The sequence below is a fragment of the Melospiza georgiana genome, chromosome 8 (genome assembly GCF_028018845.1).
Source record: "Melospiza georgiana isolate bMelGeo1 chromosome 8, bMelGeo1.pri, whole genome shotgun sequence".
NCBI classification, from domain to species: Eukaryota; Metazoa; Chordata; class Aves; order Passeriformes; family Passerellidae; genus Melospiza; species Melospiza georgiana.
This window is the reverse complement of record NC_080437.1, coordinates 29,716,203-29,739,020: the sequence shown is the minus strand read 5'-3', so window position 1 is coordinate 29,739,020 and position 22,818 is coordinate 29,716,203. Positions and strand designations below refer to the sequence as shown.

The 22,818-nt window shown below is 40.6% G+C and overlaps 1 protein-coding gene across 2 annotated transcripts in view; it reads right to left on the bottom strand.

Moving 5' to 3' along the window:
* Positions 1–10,744: 10,744 nt before the first annotated feature.
* Positions 10,745–22,818, bottom strand: part of FHIP2A (FHF complex subunit HOOK interacting protein 2A) — a 33,884-nt gene continuing 21,810 nt past the window's right edge. For both annotated transcript variants that reach the window (XM_058028976.1, XM_058028977.1), the window contains 6 exons: positions 21,969–22,112; positions 20,195–20,285; positions 18,334–18,477; positions 15,648–15,788; positions 14,817–14,920; positions 10,745–14,727 (listed from right to left, as the gene is read on the bottom strand). In XM_058028976.1, the coding sequence (XP_057884959.1) occupies positions 14,622–14,727; positions 14,817–14,920; positions 15,648–15,788; positions 18,334–18,477; positions 20,195–20,285; positions 21,969–22,112 (730 nt within the window). In that variant the 3' untranslated portion in view covers positions 10,745–14,621. The remainder of the gene's footprint in view (positions 14,728–14,816; positions 14,921–15,647; positions 15,789–18,333; positions 18,478–20,194; positions 20,286–21,968; positions 22,113–22,818) is intronic.

The window sequence follows — 22,818 nt, the reverse complement described above, 5'->3', positions numbered from 1 at the left end:
AGCCGGGGCTCATCGGGCTGGCTTGAGCGCACAGAGCGGCCCCGAACGGGGCTGGCAGCGCCCGCTGATGATGGACTGGCCGTGCAAGCTTTAATTAGCCAGCGACAAGGCAGAATTACAAGCCCTGTTTTACGAGTGCAAAGTAAATAATCGCTGCCCTGCTTTGGCCATCCCTGGGATTTATTGGGCGCTTGGATGTGTCCATGCCTCAGAGCCAGGGAGGCAGATGCTGGGGCAGTGAGGAAGAGGCTTTTGCAGCCTGACCCCTGAGGAGGAATAGCTGCAGCCAAGCCTTTTATGCTGGCACATTTTTCTGAAATATTTATGCCCGATCACCCGTTGTTGTTTACCTCAGTGCCTCCTCTCCTTGCTCACCGCGGGCTGCCTCATCAGACAGTCTTTGCTATTTAGGGAGCACAGAAAAAAGTTAGGAGACTGAAATTAGAGAAAAACCTTTTTGGCACTCACTGAAGCTTCCACCAAGAGAGCTGTGGGGAATTAATTTCCGGGCAGGAAAGGCTGGGAGTGGGGATTGCACACCCAGCAGTGTGGTGCAATCATGTGAAGGGCAGAATTCCCTCATCTCGGCAGGCATGACTGCTGTGGATTCAGGTAGGAGCTGCTTTTCAGGAGCAGCTATTGTTGTTCCAGCCAGTCCATGCTGGGTGCTTCCCCTTGGCTGCTCGCAGAAAGGGCAGCTGCAGCCCCAGCAGCAGCCACAGCAGCCTCCCGCAGCAGGGAGAAGGGAAAAGCCTCAGAGCAGGAGGCAGAAAGTAGGTTAGCCTGAAAGATGAGAGTGGGAACACTGCTCCACAGACATCTTTCTTACAGGGTTTGATATATTCACTTTTTTGCGTCTCAGAAGCAGAGGGTGTTGCTTTGCATCACTGTCAGTGAGGAGGGAGCTGAGCTCCCCTCTGTGACCTGTCTGACTGCTGCAGGAGAAGGGAAGCCCAAAGAAAGTCAATATGGATAAACCCCTGTTGAATTCTGGTATTGGTCATGCTGCTGGTGGAAGGGTACAGCCTCCCCCGGGTCACACATTTAGCTGAGAATAGCAGATTTGTCCTTTTCAACAGTTTTGCAAGACAAGGTGCTTTTGCTGTGGGATTTTGGGGTTGCTTTGATCAGTTTGGGGGTTTTTTTTTCTTTACTGTGTCTAGATCCAGGCTGCCTGAAGATAACCATGTGTTTGCCAGCGATTTTAGTGAAATAGGAATTTGACCTTGAAATATGCTGAGTTCACAGGCTATATAAACGAAAATATTTTGTATGTTTGCTCTAAATCCAGACAGCCAGAGCTGATGGTACCTTTCCCCACTGCAAACAGACCTGCTGAAAAGCATGAACCTTGATTTAAAGGAAAGCTACCATTGCTGATTGTGTGTCGTATCTTAGATGGAGAGTGGAAGGAGAATTGAGATCAAATACAGTTTATTGACTTTATTCCTTCCTTAACTAACAGGCAAACTTCTGAAAATGTGCACAGTAGCCTTTTTATGAAATATGAAAGCGAGCACTAAATTGCAATCCTCAAATCACCAATTCAGAGCCCACAGAAATATATTTTTTTTCCATTTCTTCATCTATAATTTCCGGGCTGGAGCTCTAGCCATTAATAGCAGCTACATCATTGCAGTGCCGACACTCCAGCAGCACCCTCATCCATTTCAGTCATTGATCCGCTAATGTGTGCCGGATGAGAAAGGAAAGGGCGGCTCATTCATCCTCCCCCTGCTTCCTCCTCCTCTCACCAGGTGGCAACCACTCACCCATTGCTTTAAATCCCTATCAGATTTCAGAGGCTCAGTGTTAATTGTTCCTGTACAAGGACTGACCCCGACAGTGAAACGAAAATTAAAGTAAAGGGGCCGTGGTAGTGGGTGAAATGCTGCAGGAGGCGATGGATCTGCACCTGCTTTCCCTGGCCCACTGCTGCAGACAGCACAGAAATGACAACAGAGCTGGAGCTGCAAAGCACACTTGTAGGCTTTGGGATCTTCCTGGAATATGAAGCCAAACAAGGAAAAAAGTAGGAGAAAGGCTAAAGAATTTAAGCAATAATATTAAAGTTACAGCAAAGAAATGGCACTTTGAGTAGCATCAACTGCACAAGTGATACTGTAATTCTGGTTGCATGTGGAGCAAAAAAATATTCTTCCCATGGACATCCGTGGGTAATCCATACTGGAGCCCTGTTTGGGTGTTTTTCTGACTTACAGAAATACTGAGCTGAAAGATATATTGCTAATGCCTGTAGCTTGCTGGGATTTCCTGATCCAGAAACCTGATTTTTAAATTTTTGGTTTTTAATCTATCCAACTAACCTATAGGCACATTCTTCTTTCCCTTTCCACTCTGCTTGGTACTTCTACTCTTTTGTTCTCATATTCCTTATCTTTATATTGCTCATTCTGGGAATCAAAGTGCAAAGGAAATAAAAATCCTGTTAGTTTTCAAAGGTCCACACAGCAGTAGATAATTGGTTTCCAATCAAGCCCAGACTTCTTTGATCTCCAAAGTCTTCACAAAGAACATTTTGCTAAGACACAAGCATGTGTTAGGTAGCACTACCAGGAGATCTAATTCTGAAAGTCTGTGATTACCTGAGCAGTGACACTCATAAAGATGAGAGGGATTGATTACAATGCTGTGTTCTTACACCATCTTCAATTACTCTTGCATTAATGAGACATAACTACCCCTTCTGAAGAAATACTGTCAGTGAAAGTTCTCTCATGCTGTGCTAACAGAGGTGATGGGTCATGCAGCAGGGTCAGGAACAGAAACCAGCTTCTTCCAGCTCCACAGACCATGGCTCAGCCCCATAAACATCTTCCTTCTCAGATTGCTGCTCTTTCCAGTTCTGCCCGTGGAGACAAATGGAAATGTGCTGCCCATTCCCACCCTGGCTCTCATTTCCACCTCTGCAGCAGTTTACAACCTTTGCCTGTGCTGGTTGAACTTTCTGGGCTGTGGTGCAATGACCAGTGTAATGTTGTTTATATAACACAATGCCCAGCAGCTAAGGATATGAACTTTTCAAAACCAGTTTTGCCACCAGAAAACCATGATGTGAATCTACACCCTTGTTCATCTTTGCAAGGACTTAATCTCTGCTGTCACTTTGAATCTCAGTGACCTTCACCTCCATTTCCCTTTTTCACTTAATGCCTTTCTCTCTCCACCCACACCTAAACCCAACAAAACATGGGTGGGGTTGGTCTTTTCTCCTAGGTGACAGCAGGAAATGGACTCAAATTGCACCAGGGGAGCTTTAGATTGGATATTAGGAAAAAATTCTTCACTGAAAGTCGGATGAGGCATTGGCACAGGGTATCCAGGGAAATGCTGTAGTGACCATCCCCTGGATGGTGGATTTAAAGATGTGTAGATGTGGCACTGGGGAACATGGTTCAGTGACACCACTAGTGCTGGATTAATGGCTGGACTTGATGATCTTTTAATAAATCTTAAAGATCTTAAAGATTTATTAAAAGATCTTGACGATCTTTAAATAAACAGAGGTCCTTTGCAACCAAAATTATTCAATGGTTCTGAATGAAAAAGCAAAATGTGTTCATGCTACAAAAACATGAGATATGCTTAAATGATCTTGGGTTTGTAGGAATCTCTCTGGTTTTTTCTTTTTCCCTTTCTCTTTTCCTTTTGTTTATTTCTTCTTTTTCCTTTTTTTTTCTTTTCTTTCCTAGTCTTCATGCCAGGGCTCCCCAGCAGCAGACATTTTTTAATGTATCAAGGCAGCATTATTTTGTGCAATCTGGAGAGGCAAAGTGCACAAGATGCACAGGTGTATACTTGTGCATGCATACCAAAATCTAGAACTGACTCTGCTTCTTTAAATAAACAGAATACATTCATTTAGCTTAAAATAGGACTCCTGTCAAGCTCCTGCCCTAGAGCAACTACCAATTGCACTGTCAAAATCACTCTCTGTGGTTCTGAATAGGTTTCTTAATGAAAGAGCAACATTAGCTCTTTAGAACATTTTGTCCCTGAAGGATGCAGCAGCAACAGCCACAGAATGGTTTCTGGCTCGGACATGCTTATAAATGGTGGAAAACATAATGGTTCAAATCGTGATTATCAGCTCCCTGGAAATGCTTCACAACATTCAGGGAGCCAAGAGAAAAATGGACACTAAGAATGGTACCCACTGATGAGAGAGATCTTTGTTCCACACATGACCCCCTTAAGAATAATTATGGTGTGAGTAGGTTGCCACTGAAACAATGCAAAAACCAGGGAATGAAATTGTTTGGGACCCAATCCAAAGAAAAATATGTTCTGCTTAAATGAAATTTTAGTATTTGCTGGATTAAATAATGATGATCATCTGAATGATATTCCATGTTTCTATTTTAGCAGTCTGGTCATACTGACTGTCACAGTAACAATTTTTTATTCTGGATAAACCTGGAGGCAGCAGTGGAGTAGAATATGACTTGAGTAGATATGTTTATATTCAAACCAAAGAAAAAGAGCTTTTCTTATAAAACGCATGGTTGGAGACAGGACTTGGGTGCTCTCTTGTTTCTTTAATAGGGATGGTGTGGCTGCACTCAGCTAAAGTCTCCCAGTTGGAGCTACAGCACCATTTAAATGTTGAGGAATGGTATTTACCAACAGCCTCATGCATATCGCCAGCCTGGGCTCCAGACAGATTTCAGATCAAATGTCACTGATCTCAGGCAGGAAAAGCCCTCAAGCAGCTTTTCCACAGCATGGAGAGTATCAGGATCAAAACCAACAACAAATGACATTTTTCATCAGAAGATGGAAGTATCTGTCCCTGCTTTGTCAGTCTTCTCCCTGGCAGCAGGAGACTAAACTTTTCCTGCTGTGTTTGATCCTCTTACCTCCTATACTTGCAGTCTGTTCCAACAGCCACATCAGCCCAGATGTAATTATCACAAAAAGAAGCAGCTTTTTCTAGGCACAAAAAATTCCAGTGCCAATAATAAAACAGTGAAAAGTGCCCTTCCTGTGTTTTACCCCATTTTCTGATGTTGTGGTCCCTTTCCCTTTCCCCAGGCTCAGTGGTCATGCTGGTGCTGGTGCTGAAGGTCCCTGATGTCTGGAGCCTTTTCCCAGGAGGACTGTGATGTTCATGGTGATGCTTTTGTCTCAGTCTAAGACCTGTTTGGGTTCATTTATACATTTGCTAACCCATTTTATACCTTGCAAACTCAGCAGTAAACCTGTGGCCTGTTAACAGTGATAGCAATACAATACAACATGGATTCACAGCTGCATTATTATGCTATTTTTAAGTTTCTCATTTGTTTGTTGTCCGATTCAGACCCTGCTAATACATTTCTCAAGGTAGGGGATCAGCAGAATATCAGGAGTTAATTTAATGAAAGCCAGCTCATTCCATACTGCACTCAGGGTTGGTGTCTCCTTGGCTGTTTATAAAATTCCATGGAGCATCTGGAATAAATGGCTCTGAATTAATACAATGCTATAAATAGGTTAATCAGGTGGAATCTTCAGCTGCTGAAATACTAGAGTCACACAATTATACTGACCTTGGCTCATTATGGTGCAAGTTTTCATTATCAAATTTCAGTTCCAACCTGGAGAACTTCTCTGTCTGGCATTTGGGTCAGCTTATGCTGCAGTCCACACTTTTCCACTGAAGTAATAAACAGTGAGGCCAATGTTGCAACAATTTCTTGGGGGCTTCTGGTAATTGTTCATAAGCTGCTGGGCACAGAAAGTTTCTGTGGAAAACTGAGTCAAGAAGTCAAGCCCCTTCCACCAAACAGTTTAATATCTGAAGAGCTGAAAAGATGAATTTTGCCTATATAGCTTGCACTTTAAAAATGTAAATGAAGTCTATACATGGAATTCCTCTGTGACAGCTTCCTCTATTAACAGACTAAGTCATCCATCTGTCACAGGGAGAGAAAAACCTCTTTGCCACTCAAAACCACAAACTCAACAAAATTGCTCAGAATACTCAGCATCACCTCAGTGCGTGGTTGGTGAGCAAACTGCTTAAAAATAACCAAACAATTGGCAGCACAAGACAGTGATCAGGGCTACAGAGTAAAATGTGCCTTGAAGTGGCATCAACTGCTGCAGAGGCTGGCTGGCTTATTAGCATGGCATTAATTACAGTTCCCACACCTTTGCTTCCTCCTAGAATAAAATGAAATATAAAAATAATGGTTTCCAAGATAAGTGTATATGCCATAATTCAAAGTACCTATCACATTGTATTTCCATTTTCTACCCCATAAGTAAAAGGTAGAAACTTTTCATATTGCAGCTTTCCCCTCTTAGGCAAGGCCAGCCAGAACAGTCCTTGCCAGCATCTCACTTGCCAGACATAAATTGAAGAGAGGAAGCTGTGGGCCTGTCCCACTGGTTGATCAAATCACATTTAATCATATCAAGGCATCTATTTTTTCATTATTCTGTTTGGTTGATATTTAGAAACAAAAAGGCAACCTTATTTTAGGAATTTGGCAATTAGAATTATATTAGTAGATCAAATTGACATTTGGAATTAATTATAAAATGGGAGAAAAGGGTTTGTGCTCACTCTTGATCTTTTAGAATGTAAAAATATGGTCTGATAAGCATATTTGCCATCTTGGAAACATCAAGGCTTATTGTGATTTATTGGCTGATATTAAACCAACCTCTTTATTTAATGATCTAAGCTGAGATCATGGCTCCAGAGAAGCAGACATTATATATATATATATATATATATAGAGAGAGAGAGAGAGAGAGAGAGAAACTTCTCACACAATTTTGATGCATTATTTAGCCAGTATTACTACTACTTTTCCTAAATTTTGGCAAAAAGTCAGGGAACAGCAGAGTTCTAAGTGTTGATGGAAGGTCTTATTTACCAACAGCAAAGCTGCCTTCTGCTGGATGTCTGAGAGGGTAATACTTCAGTTATTACTTAAACATGTATATGGCTTAAATATGTATCTTATATGATCCTGCTAAGTTTTTGCCAGTGTAAGCAAGGGATGACTGCATTCCTTAGTAATTTGTGTTTGGTTGTTTGAACAAAGAAACAGCATAAAATAATAAAGTTTAAGCAATTGGAAATATTATAGATATGACACATTTCACATCTATTGTATATAGTATATAACTGGATATGAAATATGTTTCTCCTCTCATTGGTTGATCTTTTCTTTGGTGGTAACTGTTTAAAATACCTTCTGAGAGTTACAAACTGTTGTATTTCCCTTGGTCCCAGACAAGTTGTCCCACACATGCCAGAGCTGATCCAGGTCCTGTCCCTGTGCTGAGCTGGCACCAAACACAGCTGATGGGAAGCTCAGAACTGCTGCCAGGTCAGTAGAAGATATTGGTATAAGTGTCTTTCTTTTAAACATGTCCAGGCTATCTGGTTTTCTTCAGTAACCATTTTTTTTCTTAATTTTCATCCCTGTTTTTCCTTCTGAAAAAAAAACATTATCAAAAATGCCACGGTGAGGTTGCAAAGCAGAGAGGGGAGATTGTGTGCATTTCTACTGACAGCAAAATTTCCATAAATTTCAGTGTGTCCAGGTTTTCCCTCTGAGCACTCCACCACGTTTGCTATGCAGATGGGATTTCCTCCTGTACGGATCCTGTACAGATGCTGCAGCTGGACCTGGGTGGGCAGAAGCAGCTCTGATTTCATCCATGCTGTCTATAACCCTCCCTGCCTGCTCAGCTGCACAAACTGCTGACTACTGAATCCTCAAGGTGAAGGACAAGACGAAAAACATTTTCAGGGATTTGAAAGGATGGAATTAACAAGGCAGGAGAATGTAAGTTTAAAAGCCAGGATAAACAATACAAAGATTTTTTTTCCTTTCAGGAAGCTGAAAGGAAAATTGTCTGGAAATGTGCAGTTGATGGACAGCCTGCTAACAGTAAAAACAGGAGTCTCTGAAACGCTAGGAAATAAAAATTCATGACCCAAATTAAGAAATGTGAACTTGACAGGTGCTTCCTGTGGATGTGGAGATGAGGGAGGTAGAAGAGGGTTTCTCAAGTAAAGGATAATGACGATGCAGAGAGCAGGTAATTTGTTCCTGCTCTCCAAGGCCGCTCAGCGTGGGGGGATCCTGCCCTGCTAATCAAGCCGTGCCCCGCTGCGTGCGATGGGTGCTGCATCTGCGCAGGGGCTCTTGTGGCACTGAGTGCAAAGCTGAAAATTGCTTTCCTCAGGCTGCAGCAACTTCCCTCATTTACAGGAGATGCTCAAGGGATCAGTCCATCTCCCTGCTTTCCAGCAGAACAAACCCAAGCCATGCTGGAATCGTTCCTCAGCTGGGAGTCTGAGGATGTTACTGTGTGTTTGCCTCACTTCACTGACAGGCTGATTCCCTCGTGAAACATTCCATGTTTTTGTCCAGTCTGGCTTTAAAACTGTGAAGTTACAGGCTCCTTCCACTTCTGATCTAGTGACATTCAAGGTCAGGAAGTTTTCACTGACAAGGAGTTTCGGTTTGCCTCAACAATGTTACTTCATTCTTAATTGCATTCTCATAAAGTTTCATAATTCTTTCAGTCTCGCTGCTTAAGTCTTCCAAACCTTTTTATTGGAAACTAATATTCCTCTAACCCTAAGACTATAATTTAACTATGCTAAACTTAATTACCTCTGCTGCTCTCCTCTCCAAAATAAGATCTTTTGCTATTTTCTGCAGAACTTCCTGTATCCTGTCTCTTGTTATATGTATTACACAGCACAGACTTACATTTTAACCTGCTTCATCTCAACAAACTGGAATTGAGATACTACACATCTTGAAATATATAAAACAAATATCACATTTCTGCCATGCTCAGGGCAAACTACTGAAGCAGGTTTATCTTCACTGCCAAGGGCTCCCTGTGGAGGATACCCTCCCTCTTTTTGGAAGAGAACCATTCACTTCAGAAAACGAGTTCCAACTTTTTAAAACCTTTAAGAGAATATGTTTAAGAGAATATGTTCCTCCAGCCTAGCACAGAAACAGGCTTTTCTCTTTCATGTGTTTCCTTGTTTTTCAGCCTGTAAAATGTTTCACCAGAGGAAGGGGACACCATACAAACCCCTATTGAGTTATGATGCTGTAGAGCAGAAAGGCAAAGCTAGCAAGATGTACCTAGTTTTTTTTGTCACTGGCAAAGTTGTGAGTTCCACAGCACTGTTGTGGCAGATTTTATACCAGCAGCAGCAGCATTAATTGTAATAATCAGCAGGAATTCAATGAAGCATAGTTGAGAATGTATGTGCCAGCCTAGCAAGGGCAATCAAACAGCCCAGTGAGACACCACAATCCAAGATTTTATCCTAACAGACCTGACTCCAAAGGCCCATATCTAACTCCAAAGGCAACCAGTCAAAACATGTAAAATTTAAAATTTCACACTCCCTTTTTGGCGTTTCCAAGAAGCTTGACACCTGAAAATTTTAATCCACCATATGCTTCACTTGATTCCTGAACTGCTCTTCAGTTCTTTCAGCATTCAAAGGGAGCCTCAGCTGATAAAAGATGCACCAGGAACACACGGTTCAGGCTGAAAGGGCTCATACAACCTGGGACAGATTCACTTCACTGAGCATTAATCCACTTTAATCCAATTGGATCACATACCAAACCAGCAAAATCCTTGAGGCTTTGACAGCACCAGTTCTGCTGATATTTAAAGGTTAACAAAATCAGTAGATCCTGTGCTTCTTGTATCTACACTGAGAACTCTGGCTGATAATCTGTACAATGAGTTAATGAATATGAAGTAGAGGCCACACACTGACAGCACTCCTTTTTCCCCCCCAATAGGATGTAGAGCCACAAAATCTTGTATCAGAATGCAAGTGCCATAAGATAACCATGCTTCAATAACTCAGTCATTTCAAGAATATCAAAGGAAATAATATAAGATGCAAAGCATTCCATTTTGAGACAACTTCCTCACTGCTTGAGAAAGCAAAGTCTCCCTAAATCTCTGAATGCCTCATGCAGGCACAGCAGATAAATGATCTGGGGTGGGAGATGACAATCTCTGAGACCAGGAGGATGGGAGAAAGATGCAGGGAGCTAAACTGAAAGCTGTCAAGTGCATCATCTTGCTGTAGCACTGTTCTTATTAAAGATGTAAGAGCACTTGCAGCTGTTAAATACCGAGAAGGAACAGCTTAAAATCCAAGTGCAGCCCTCAGAGGGGATCCTACAGAGCAACAAGACTTTTAAAGACTGATGAAAACTAGAAGGAAACCCAAAGTAGAAAAAACACACAACAAACACAATTTAAAAGTATTTAGAAACATACATAAACCCTGTGTATAAAAGCCTTCCTGGAAGGCCCAGAAGGAAGAAACGATGCTCGCTCACCCCCATGACATTTGTCTCCAACAAACCAATGCTGTGACTGACACACTCTGCACTCAAATGCAATGGAAAACCAAGGCCTTGACCATCTGCAGCCTTTCTGGAGGGATATCAGGGCTCCCAGGAAAGAGCTGATGTTAATCTGTGCCCAGGATGGCTCCAGCCTGCCCATTCCCCCAGGTTTCCCATCCTCCTGGGCAACAGCATGCTGATTCAGTCCAAGCCCTGCACAGCACAGGAAACAAGTTTATCCCAGAAGATGCTGTAGTGACAGACTCAAAATAAATGAGGACTTCAGGATCAAAGGCAAGATGTAAAATGTTAAAACATATTCTGTCTCAAGGTCACCCATACAAAAATTATTACGGATTCTGTAATAATAGCAGCAGTTGCTTCACTGAAATTAATTTATTTTGAGAATATCCCTTTTAATCCTCCATGCATTTTTTAGCACAAAAAGTTGAGTTTTATCACAACCTCCTTCATAAAAACTAATATTGTATGTCTGGTAATGTGGCTGTTTCAACAATTCCTCATTGGAAATTCCCACATCTGTGAAACCTTGGCAACACTGTTAGTAAGTGACCTACACAAAGTTTATTAGAAAATTTTTACTGAATATCCTCTGTTTAATGTAAACAAGGCAGGAGGCAAAACAAGGAGTATATATTTTATATAATTACACTATTTTACAGGGCACAGAAAGCATTGAGGACATGGTTTGAAAACCCTGTATGATATGCAATATCAGATATGGATTTTCCATGTAGCCCCAGGTCTACTCCAGGACCCTTTAATCTCACCAAGTCCTTCAGGTTAGTATTTCTTCTAGCAAAACAAAGAGCAATAATAAAATGTCACCTGTGAGATTGCACAGCAGGTTATGGTAGAAATTACCATGCACTTACAAAGCCATTCCATGATTACTTGTGCCCTGTAAAATGAAGTGTGGCAATCTTTACACTAATCATAGTGTAAGCAAGCTTGGGATTCTGGTCCTTTTATATATATATGTATATATATATACATAGGTGATGTACAACCAGACTCAAGCTGTGCATCAAGTCACAGCTTTTATATTGCACAGACAAATATAGAGTAAGAACATTACACAGACAGAATCTGAATACCAGGACTATTACAGTCATAGGAGAACCTAAGGACAAACTTGTTCTACCAGAGCTAGCACATGGCTTATTACAAAAATTTCTAAATCAGTCTAAATCAAATACATACTATAAATGAAAAAAAAAACAAAACAAAACAATGTTTCTATTTACACACATGTGCATCAAAGATTAGAATGTGGTTTGGATCTGCTTTTTGAAATAAAAAATTATTCTATCCCATCTCAAGTATTCTATCTAATACCAGTGGCCCCATTCTCTAAGGTGATGAGCACTTTCTTCCCACTGACATCTGGAGGATCTGCACAAGCCATGAACTCTTCAGGCCAAGTATTTTCTCTGGTGGCCCTCTCTCAGTAATAAATAACCACATACAAACACATGCACACAAAAACAAAATGGGCTCCTCAATGACATGCATAGATCAAAAAGGTGAAAACATGGACCTGAACTAACTTCTAATCATTAAAAAAAAAAGTGCATGAAAAATATCTCCACAAAAATAATTAAATGAGTTCCATCTCTTAAGAAAGATTAAAGCACTTTTACAAAAATAAAGGTCATTGTCATCAGATATGGTAATAAGGGTTTGTAGGCAGCACTCACAAAAGCAGTTTAGGTTAAAGCAACTTTAAGGATTGCTTCAGTTGTGTGAGGATGGATCCACAGCCTGAATTTATGGGTGATCATAGTTCAATCTACTTATTTTTCTCATGGACAAGCTTAAGGAGCTGTGTTTGCAGCTCTGCAGTGCTGTGCATCAGAACAGCACAGAGGCTGCAGCCTTTCAGGGTGATGAGTTCAGCTACCACTGAAAAGAGCCAAACCAAGGATGTGATGTTGATGCTTTCATTTGAGATCAGGCAACTCTTGAATGGCTTTATCAATTCTTATATTACTTGGAATGCTTGTTCAAGTTTTGTTTAACATTTCACTCACTTTCCTTTATAGCAGTATTATCACTTCCAGTTTCCACTGAAATTGGGACATTAGAAGTATTCTGGATTAAAAAAAAAAAAAAGATGATTTGAGGAAAAAGTAATTAAGCTCAAGCAAAACCAACAAAGACCCAAATTCAGTACAGCATCAGCATTTCTGCTCAACTGCTTAACTTTGCACATGTAAAAAGATTGTGATTTAAGGAAAAAATACTTGAAATTAAGCTTATATTTAACTGTTTTGCTGAATTGGGACCTTATAAATAGCAAATGTATGCATTAAACATCACTCTGCATAGACATCAACATGTTCTAAACTATATGTCAGGTATTAAGTAAACTCCTAATGTGGACTGTCTGCAATGCAGATCACTAGAAATTATTTGCTATATTCAAGGTATGTTTCTCAAGAAGAAAAATGAAGTGTAATTTTTTCAAATTTTGTCCTACTATGCTACTTGGACCTGAAAACACTTGGAGCTAAATGCAGGAAAAACCCAGTAGGTGAAGAGGTAAAACTTGCTTTTGTCTGCTAGAGAAATGCAACAGTGTTTGCAAAAGTGCCCCAGTACAGGCAGCCACTGAATACAGATTTTACCTACAAAAATGTTTCCCTAGTTCCAGAACTGCTTTCTCCAGCTGAACCTGTACTGGAAGCTTTTACAGCAGGATGCTCTTCACTGGTGACAAGAATAAATTTAGCCCATTAACTGTGACACTGCTCTAATTAACCTGCTAACTTAGAAGGTCTCTTAACATCCAGCTTCCATAAATATTAAAAAACAAGACCTCAAAGGCATAGATAAAGAGCAGAATCAGATTCTAGGTACAGTCATGTAAATCCAGAGGAATTCTAGAGACTGAATAAATTAGTCCATGTTTGCATATGAGCAATGACATCTGAACTGGGCATTAGCTGTGCAAACAGGGGGCAGGAAAGGAGGAAAGAATTGTAAACAGGAGCTGAGCTCTACCTGGCCTTGCTCAAAGGAGGGGAAAGGGGTTCTACCCACGAGTGTGGGGAGCAGGACAGGTCACTGGGAGTGACTGCAAGGTCCAGCACAGCCACCTGCAGTGAGGACCCTCTGCAGGGCAGAAGCAAAGCTCCCTGAAGTGGCCTCTGCTTGTAATGCCAGTGCCTGCCCTGCCTGATGGCATTCTCAGGGAAAAGGGGTCACTGAGAGGCATCCCTGCATCCCAGCACTGTGAAAAGCAGGTGCAAATTTTGGTCCTAAATAAGTTATCAATGCTTTAAGTGAGTTGGCATCACTGTGATGGTTAGATAAGCAATAAAAATGTCTCTCTAAAGAACAGAATGCTTATGCTGCTGATTTTCAAGGCACAAAAGATTCTTAAACCAATTCAGACTAATATCAATTTAAAAGAAATTAAAAATACTGTTTCAGCAACAACTACTTATGACCTATAATTAACCTATAATGTAAAGGTGACATGAGTCAAACAACTGGAGTTCCTATGTAAAAAGCTAAAGCAAATCTAGTTACATGGATGACCTGGAGACCAATCACTTGGAATGACAGAGACAAGCATGCTACAAACATGTACACTTCAGATATATTTGTTATGGATGTGATGCCGAACCGGGATTAATTTCTTTAGTATTGATCTTAGACTGATAGATTTCTTGGAGTAAACCAATGAGGAATCAAGCTCAGAGTTGTACTTCAGATCTACCAAGAGCAAAATGATCCCTCATTAACATCTCCTGTTGTATATGGATTGGTGGATTTTTTTCAACTTCTTCATTTTTAATAACATATGCTGTTACTATAGGTGTGTTTTTCTTTCATACATCCAACTGAAAAGAAGAAGAATTAACACATAAAAATGTTATAAAATTAATTTGCTTTTTTAAAAGTAATATGGTCACAAAGAGCAAATTGGTGCACATGAGCCCCAGGATATACAAGAGCCCAAACTCTCTAAACACTGTCATCAGAATGACCAAGGTCTGATGGCTGTGGTTCTTCATGCAGCTTTTGCAGCTCTTCACACAGAAATGCTGCCTGTTGGTATCTCCCCAAATGCTCATACTCCAAGTCCATTTGCAATCTCAACATCTGGTGAAAGCAACTCGTCTTGCCAACATCCCCTTTTGTGCCGCTTTGCTGGAGGCACCCCCTTGTCTCTGGGTGCTGTCGGTGGCCCCGGGGGTGGCTGGCCAGGGCTGCTCAGGGCGTGGCTGAGGTGTGGTACTTGACAAAGGCGATCGCGGCCAGCTCCTTGCAGAACTCCTCCAGCACAATCACGCCCTCTAGTAACGTCATGTGGTCAATGCTGGACGGGAAGAGAATTGCAGGAATCAGGACTGGCACACACACAGACCCAGCCACGCGTCTCGGAGAACGTGCAATGTGTTTACTCACATGGGCCCTTCTGGCTCCAAGCCCAGCAGGCGTTTTCTGACCAGCAGAAGTTTGGGAGTGAAATCTGGGATGCGCTGGATTCTAACCATGAGGTCCCCGACGACCTGTAAAGCCCAGGCCATCAACACACAAAGTTAACACCGATGGCAGCCTCAGTGCCCACTTCAGCATCCTCACAGAACAACCTGCAGAGAGGCTGCTCTGCCCAAAAAGAGGCTGAGTGAGTGCAGAAAGTAAAGAAATATAAAAGCCTTACTTGCACTTGTCACAAATAGCATTATTTGCTTCAATTACATCAATGATTAATTTGTCTTTTTAAATGTTGACATAGTCAATCAACCAGTGAATTCCTGGGCTTAGGGAAGGCACAAGAGGAGAGTGAAGGGTGTATTTTGCAACAGGGAGGGCTGCTGGGAGAGAGGGAGCCAAGCCCTCTGTTACTATTGGCAGCATCATTAACAGGCTTCTGAGCAGCTTAATAACAGCTGGTGCGTGGGGTAAGCGAGGGACTCTGAGTGAGGACACTGCAGTGTGACCAGCCAGCACTTCTAGGATGCAAGTCTGGCAGGAAGAGATGGAACTGGAGAAGAAGAAAGGGACTTTTGATAAATCCAGGACTTAACTGTCAAGAACACCCTTCATCAGGAAAAAAAGAGCATGAGCAGAGATACCCACGTAGGCCCAGTCTTGATTCGAAATCAGCTTTCAATGAGAAACATTTACCAACTTAAAATATCCAGCAATTACTACCACGAATGACAAAGTTATTAAAACATATTACTGCTGTACTTATTGCTGTGTAATTGTGTAATTATTGCTGTGTTTACTCACCCTGACAATCACAGAGAAGAGAGACTTGCAGCCAGAGGCGAGGTTGACGTAAGGATCCAAAAGGTATTCGTGTATGTGAGGATGGGGAAACAGGGACAGTTTGGACAACACTGAAGTAACTTGTAAATTTACATCATAGGGCTGCAAAAAGAGGGAAACACAGGGCTTAGTTATTTTCATGCTGCCTTCTTTTCCTCCACCTCATGTTTATTTAACTACTAGTTCATTTAATTACCCTTTTTACACAGGGTTATGAATACATAAAGATAAAAAGTTAGATTAGAAGACAGGCCCAACCTCTGCTTTTCACAACAAGTGAAAATTCACAAGTGCTGTGAATATGACAGCATTAGATGTTATTATCTGTATTGCTGCTACAACCACTTGAAGCTTTTGCACACTTGTTTATTGCAGGGCAAGTCCTCTTCCCATAAAACATTTCTTCAGCTAAAGAAATAGCATGGAACCAGCCTAGATTAAACATCTGCTTGCTTCTCCTGGGAAATGGTAAAGTATATGAGCTCAGGAAATTGCCAGAGACAAATCCATGTTTACAGCTAATATGTTATTTCTCTTCTACTTTATTTTTTCCTGGGAAAGAACCACTGCAGAAGGCCTGGCCATTTTGTGGCAGCAACCCATGGGAGATGGGACCAGTCCTGGGCTGGGAAAGCAGCAGGAAATTCTGAGCTTCTTGTCTACCTCCATTCCCCAAATCAATCAAATGGGAGAGACAACACTGTCAGATGATGGAAAATGCTTATCAGTCATAAGGAATAAAACAGTATCTAAATTTCCAGGGGAAAAAAAGTGAGTAGTTTAAAGGATTTGACCATTCTAGTAAGAAACTTATTTCCATAAAAGCAAGCATTTTCACCATGGCTTCTTCATGTTTCAAAACTTTTTTTTTGTCTTTGATTTTGCCGTCCCAGTGAAAACAAGCTGACATTTTAATTCAGCCCAGAATTTACAAACTAGTAGAACCTCCTTCCATTTCTTCAGTGGCAGAACAGACTAAGCTGACAAGAGAGGGACAGACATTCCTTTGGTACACCTCTGCTTGCTGATCTAAGTGGATTACAGGGCCTCATTTAATCTCTGACTGCATATTGGCAGTAATACCCTCACTGGCATCACCACACTGAGAAGAGGAGGATTCAATGACCTCAAATTCTCATCTTTATGCTCTCAAGTTAGCATCCCACTGAAGAATAAGAGAATAGATTCTTCCCCCTTTCAGATCTGAGAGATTTGGATGAATTCAGGCTCAGATTATGACAGATACATTTAGCCATGTCTGCATGTCTAAGCTCTCATTAGCTGACTCACCAGAGATCTGACACCTCATACCCTGCCCACACACAAACATCTCCTGCCATCTCAGAACTCCCAAGTATCTGCTGGTCTCTGGATGGTTCCACAGAGGGTGGATCCTGCAAGATCTGTGTTGGAACCACAAACTTCTGAGAATATCTTGGACACCACAAAAATGGCAACAGATAGCTGAGCTCAGGCACCTGAGTGGAGCTTTCAGTCCACAGAATTGAGGAAGCTGAGTGATTCACTTTGCACTGAAAGAGACACCTACTTGCCTTTCAGCCTAAGAGCCCCAGGGACTACTGGGGCTGCTCTGACAAAATTTCCACTGACTACATGTGCCCACATAAGTAATATTTAGGTATCTTATTCTTGAATTTGTTACCACACACTATTGCATTGCAAAGTTGCCTCATAAATCTTTTGAAATGAAAGCACTTATTTCTTCCAGTCAGTGGCAGTTATTTCTGCACTTGGCACTCCAGCAATAGATTCATCCCAATCTCCTAACAAATGAAGCTTGCAGCCCCTGGACCACAGATGTTACAGGTAAAAGAGATCACTACATTTTGAGTTATTATTGCAGAGTTATTCTGCAGAGAGAGACAAAAATTCCTTCCATAAATCTATTCACTGCCTACCTAGCTGAACTGTAGGAGAAGGTCTTTAGAGCTGTTTGAGTCAGCCAATTCATTAGGAAGCTTTGAAGGTATGAGCATTATCTGGTGTTCACAAGAGGAGAAGGAAACAAAGGAGTAACACGTGCTGCATTGTTCTGACAGATTGCTGTTGTGATTCCAACTAATTGAGAGCATTAAAGAAAGCTGCTTCTTCACACAGAGCTTTTATTTCTGTCCATATGTCAGCAGACTCAGTTAAATGGCCCCATATCAGATAAATTCTAAAAAAAAATCCCTGCAGCTAAAAAGATTAAACCCAGCAAATTTTGAAGTTCAGGAAATTAAAAAAAAAATCTTAGGGTACAGTCAGTTCTACAGAAATCTGTAATAGCAGGAGGAAGAAGGTAGTGTCTAGTACATGAGGTCTTTGAAACAAGTTACTTCACTTGTGTGCCTGAGCTATCTTATGTCAGAAATGAGGTTAGGGAGAACTACCACCTCTGCAAAGCTTTCTGGTATCACAGATTCATATCAGAGCTGATCTAGAAGCTACTCCTGGCTTCCTGCACATGTTCCCTGTGCACTTATATGTGCAAATGGCTCTTTTCAGGCTTATGACCAGGAAAGGGCACATTACACAATAATATGACACTATAATAGTGATGAGAATTCACAGGACCTGATGGTGATCAGCTCTTTAAAAGTGATTAAAGTGTCAAAAATTGAATTGTTAACTTGTTTTTTCTTACCTGATCAAGAATCCTGCCCATTCTTTCAAACAGAACTTTGAGGAAGTGTCCTTCAAAAAATGACGCTTCCAAATTGCACTTTTCCAAAGACCTGGGAGATCCAGGCCACTCCCACCGTAAGCAAACGACACAATAATCCCGGAACTACAAAAAAGTAGTGAGGAAAACACACTTCAATCTCCATGGAAACTGTTTCATCTCCTTTGATAGTCCATACACCTTAAAACCATAATCTGTAGCTAAATTATGAATGTAAGCTCAAAAAGATCAGTCATTCTAAAGTAAACACTATCAGTAAAACCACTATTAGCAGGCACCTCATTCTCCTGGGGAGAATTTTCCTGCTACAAGGGTAGTTTGAAAAGCAGTGAGTGGAGAACAGAGCTCCCAAAAAGCAGCTGGGGCCAAAACACAAAGCAACACCAACAATACACAACCTGATCAGGGTTCTTTTGAAGCAGGAATTGCATTCTTAACCATCCTCTTGAGAGTAGATTTCCACACTTCTACTGCATTATGTGTAGCTGATCTTGCTATCCAAAGCATTCTGCTCCCTAATTCCCAGGACAGGAAAGGCATGTGTACATGCAGAACATACAGACTAAAAGTATTTCAGGGCTTCCTCTTCCCTCTCTTTATTTCCTAACACCCCTGGCAGTCTTTCTCTACCTTGCCCCATATTTGCTTTGTGCTGCCTGATGCCTCTTGCAAGGAATTACACCTTGAAAGGAGCACAAGCTGAAGCAGAGAAAATAAAGAACACAGGAAGGAATAGAAGCAAAAGAATCAGAAAACAGACTCAAAAATTCTGCATTGATTGTAGCTTACCTACTACTGCAGGCTTCCAGGAATAGTAATAAGGAAGCAGAACAGCTATTTGGATGTAATAACAGCAACAGGCAGGGCTACTCTTAGGGGGGAAATATTTTAACAGTAGCCATACCATCGTCAGGAAGTGACAGAAAGCAATTCTGCTCTCTAATAACTCCCAGGACACTCTTTTTCCCAAGACATGAATGAAAGACGAAGATGATAAGTGGTTTCTGGCATCCAAAAATACAACACAGGGGAATTTTACATCAACCTTTGTTTCCTTATTCTCTACTTTCTATTCCCTTTCTTTTCAGGAGAGACTACAGATGAAGCAATATAAATACAAAAATCTCATGTCCCATCTTTAGCAGCTGATAACATAATTCCAAGGTTAGGGAATTTTTGAATTACCTACTAAATATAGCTCTCAGTTACTCTGTTCCTTTGCATAGATTTTTCTATTCTAGAAGATTCCCAGGGTTTCAATAGAAAAGCTGCAAACAAACAGTGACTATCCTCTGACCAAGGAAACTATGGTTGTAAAAGCAAAACTTGCATTTATTTTTAAACAGTAAATCATAAAGCTTTCCCTGCCTACCCCACCTCCCAACTTCAAACCTGAATGCCTTAGGCTGTGCATTCCCTGAGATGAGCCTTTATTTGCTAAGTCCCAGATTGCATAACTCCTATGCAGCATTTTAATTTCTCTTTAGTTCTTTTAAACAGCTTGGCAGGCAATTCTCCAAGAGAATGCAGATAAATGCAGAAGCAAATTAAGAATCTATCTGCAGTTCAGGTTTTCTCTCACAGTATTTGTTATATGAATATTAATGCATTTAATGTCATCCATTATTCCCACTAGTGCAATACAAGGTGAATTCATCATCAAAAGATCTCCAAAGGTAAGTTTTCATTAAAAATGAAAATTGAATTTTCCCATCTTCCATTACCCAAAGATGCATTTAATAGGACTATTTACAGAACCATTTGTATATTCTCACCAGCATTTTCAAACTCTCAAGGACTAAGGAAGAGTTCAGTGACTTACTTGTCTGTGGGCATCTCTGAGGTAAGTATCATAACCTGTACCCTCCACATGGTATGATGACTTTGCTTCATCAGGTACAAGACAGAGAAAACTGAAGAGAAAAAAAGTACATTAATGACTATATTCCACAGAGCACCAGATCAATACTTCCTCATCATCTGTAGCAGTGTACACACAATGCTGAACTGTCTGGCCAATTAATCCACAGACTCTACCACAACTTTATGTGAAGAACAGAGAACACAAAATCTATTTAAGCCTACCTATTCCAACTACTATAGGTAATAACAAGGCATGTACTTGAGAGTTTTGTATCTGGCATGAGAGGCAAAGTCATCAGTGGAAGCATTTTCTGAGAATCAGCAGACAGAATGGAGAGTAAAGGGAATAGTCATAAATAGGTCAAGTATTTGCTAAAGACTCAATCTTACAAGAGCTAAAACAAAATATACTTGGGAATAAATCAGTCAAAAGAGAAGAAGAATTACAGATACAATTCTTCCTAAACTACTTCATAGGTAGTTTGTTTACCAGTTTGTTGTGGCAAAAAAATGAACATCTAAAGACACACCAGGAGTATCTGCATATAAATGTCCCTGTTACAACTATAATTGCCTTTGCTAGGTGTGTAGTCAAATACTCTGTCCTTATTACTTCAGCAATATCTGACGTAAAATGCATCAGGAAATTCTGAATAATATTAGTAACTTAAAAAAAAAAATAAACTAAACCCATTGAAATTTCTGGACAGAAGATAAAACCCAGTCTTTGGACCCTGATTCTAAATTTCAGCCTTCATTATACCCCAAGAACTGCTGGACACTCCTGTAGAATTTATATACAGAAATATGTAGTAGCTGACTTTTCACGTGGAGTTAGTTCATCTTATCTCAAAAAATACAAATTTGCAGGACACTGCAAATCAGAAAACACTTCTATTCCCTGATGCAGGTTACATGAGGTGAATTTAGGAGAGTGTTCTTTGTGTCTTTGCTCCAAACCATGTCCACCATAAACTATAAATAGTGATACTGGGGGAAAGAGGGCAAGAAGTGATGATGTCACTGTCCCTGGGCTGTTTGCTTCCTCTGGCTAACACCTTTGATTATTTCTGGGCAGGCAGATAGGTCAGCACTGACACACCAGTGCTGCTCTGCTACCAAGTATTGACAGAGCAAACAGCCCTCATCCTAATATTAGTTCCTAAGAGAATTACCATCACTAAGTTGCTTAGAGCAGAGCTTGTCCTCCTTGTGATATCCAATTTGCAGTGAGTCTGACAGCACTGAGCTATGTCACAGGTGACACAGGTGCCCCCTGACTTTCAGGGAACAGAAGGTTATCTCTAGCATGGCAATTATTTCCTTTTGTGTCTGTGTTTATGGAACTTTTGAAGTTCTAAGGAAGTCTGAGGGTGTTTTTTTCCCCAGAAGGTTTATGGCAAGACTCCCCAGACTTGTTCAGGAAGGTTAAGTCCTGTAAGAGCATTTCAAGTACAGCAAGTATTTCTGCAAAAAGCAACTTTTATAATTGTGAATTCTGAGTATTCAACCATTAGCTGCAAAGTTTTTCTATTTTTCTCATTTATTTGAATTAATGCAAGCTCTAATCTTTCAGAAGTAGCTTTCTGATAAAATGCCACAATTTCCTTCTGTGGAGTAATTTTCCCAGCTGGCACAGAATAACATCCATTACAGAGTACACATTTAATTTGCACAGTGTGTGCAGACACCCACACATTCAGACATTTCCTCAAGTCTTTGTTTCAACTCACCTATTTACAATTTTATGAACTTCAGTCTTCCCATCATTTTTTGGATGTTCTGGACTGACGGGTGGAGAAGCACTGAGCCACTCCTGAGCTGACAATGTGTTATCTGGAGACAGATCAGTAAATAATGGATCTTCCTCCAGATCTCTGTGAAATTACATTAGACAAAAACATAATCATCCACAAAATGTTATGGAAGGCAGGAAAATCTCTGGGTCACAAGGTAGGCTGTTTTTCTTCTCTGAACAATGAGGATGTGTTCCAGAACATAACAATATCTACAATGTATTACATAATTAATATGCAGAAATACCAACCTTTGCAACAATGTCAACAACAGATGAAACATTTTTGACTTGGACAAAATTACTGCATCAAGTAATTTAAAACTTCTTAGCTGTATTTGTCATGTGAGAGAGTTCTACTCCAGGACATATTTAAAATATTCTAGATTACTAAAATAGTTTGTGTGGCCAGTCCTTACCTCTCCTTCACTAAAACACTGAGTGATAAGAGTTACCTAGCATATACATTTTATGTAGTGCCTCAGTATTTTATTTGTTTATTTTATGTAGTGCCTCAGGAATTTTCTTCCATCAAAAATCACTAGGAACATAAATGTAAGCAAAACACTGAAGTTATTGACTGCAAGAATATTCTCACTGATTGCAATAAAATATGCATAGATTTAAGCTTGGTAGATGCATAAATAAATTGAGACACGAAGACCTCTGAGTGTCTATTGTTCTGCAAAGAGGCTTGTGGTAATTTTAGATTTTCTGTTCCTGTTCTAAGAGTTTCCTTAAGTTGCTGATGTAAGAATTTCTGCATCACTTTACGGATATGGATTAAT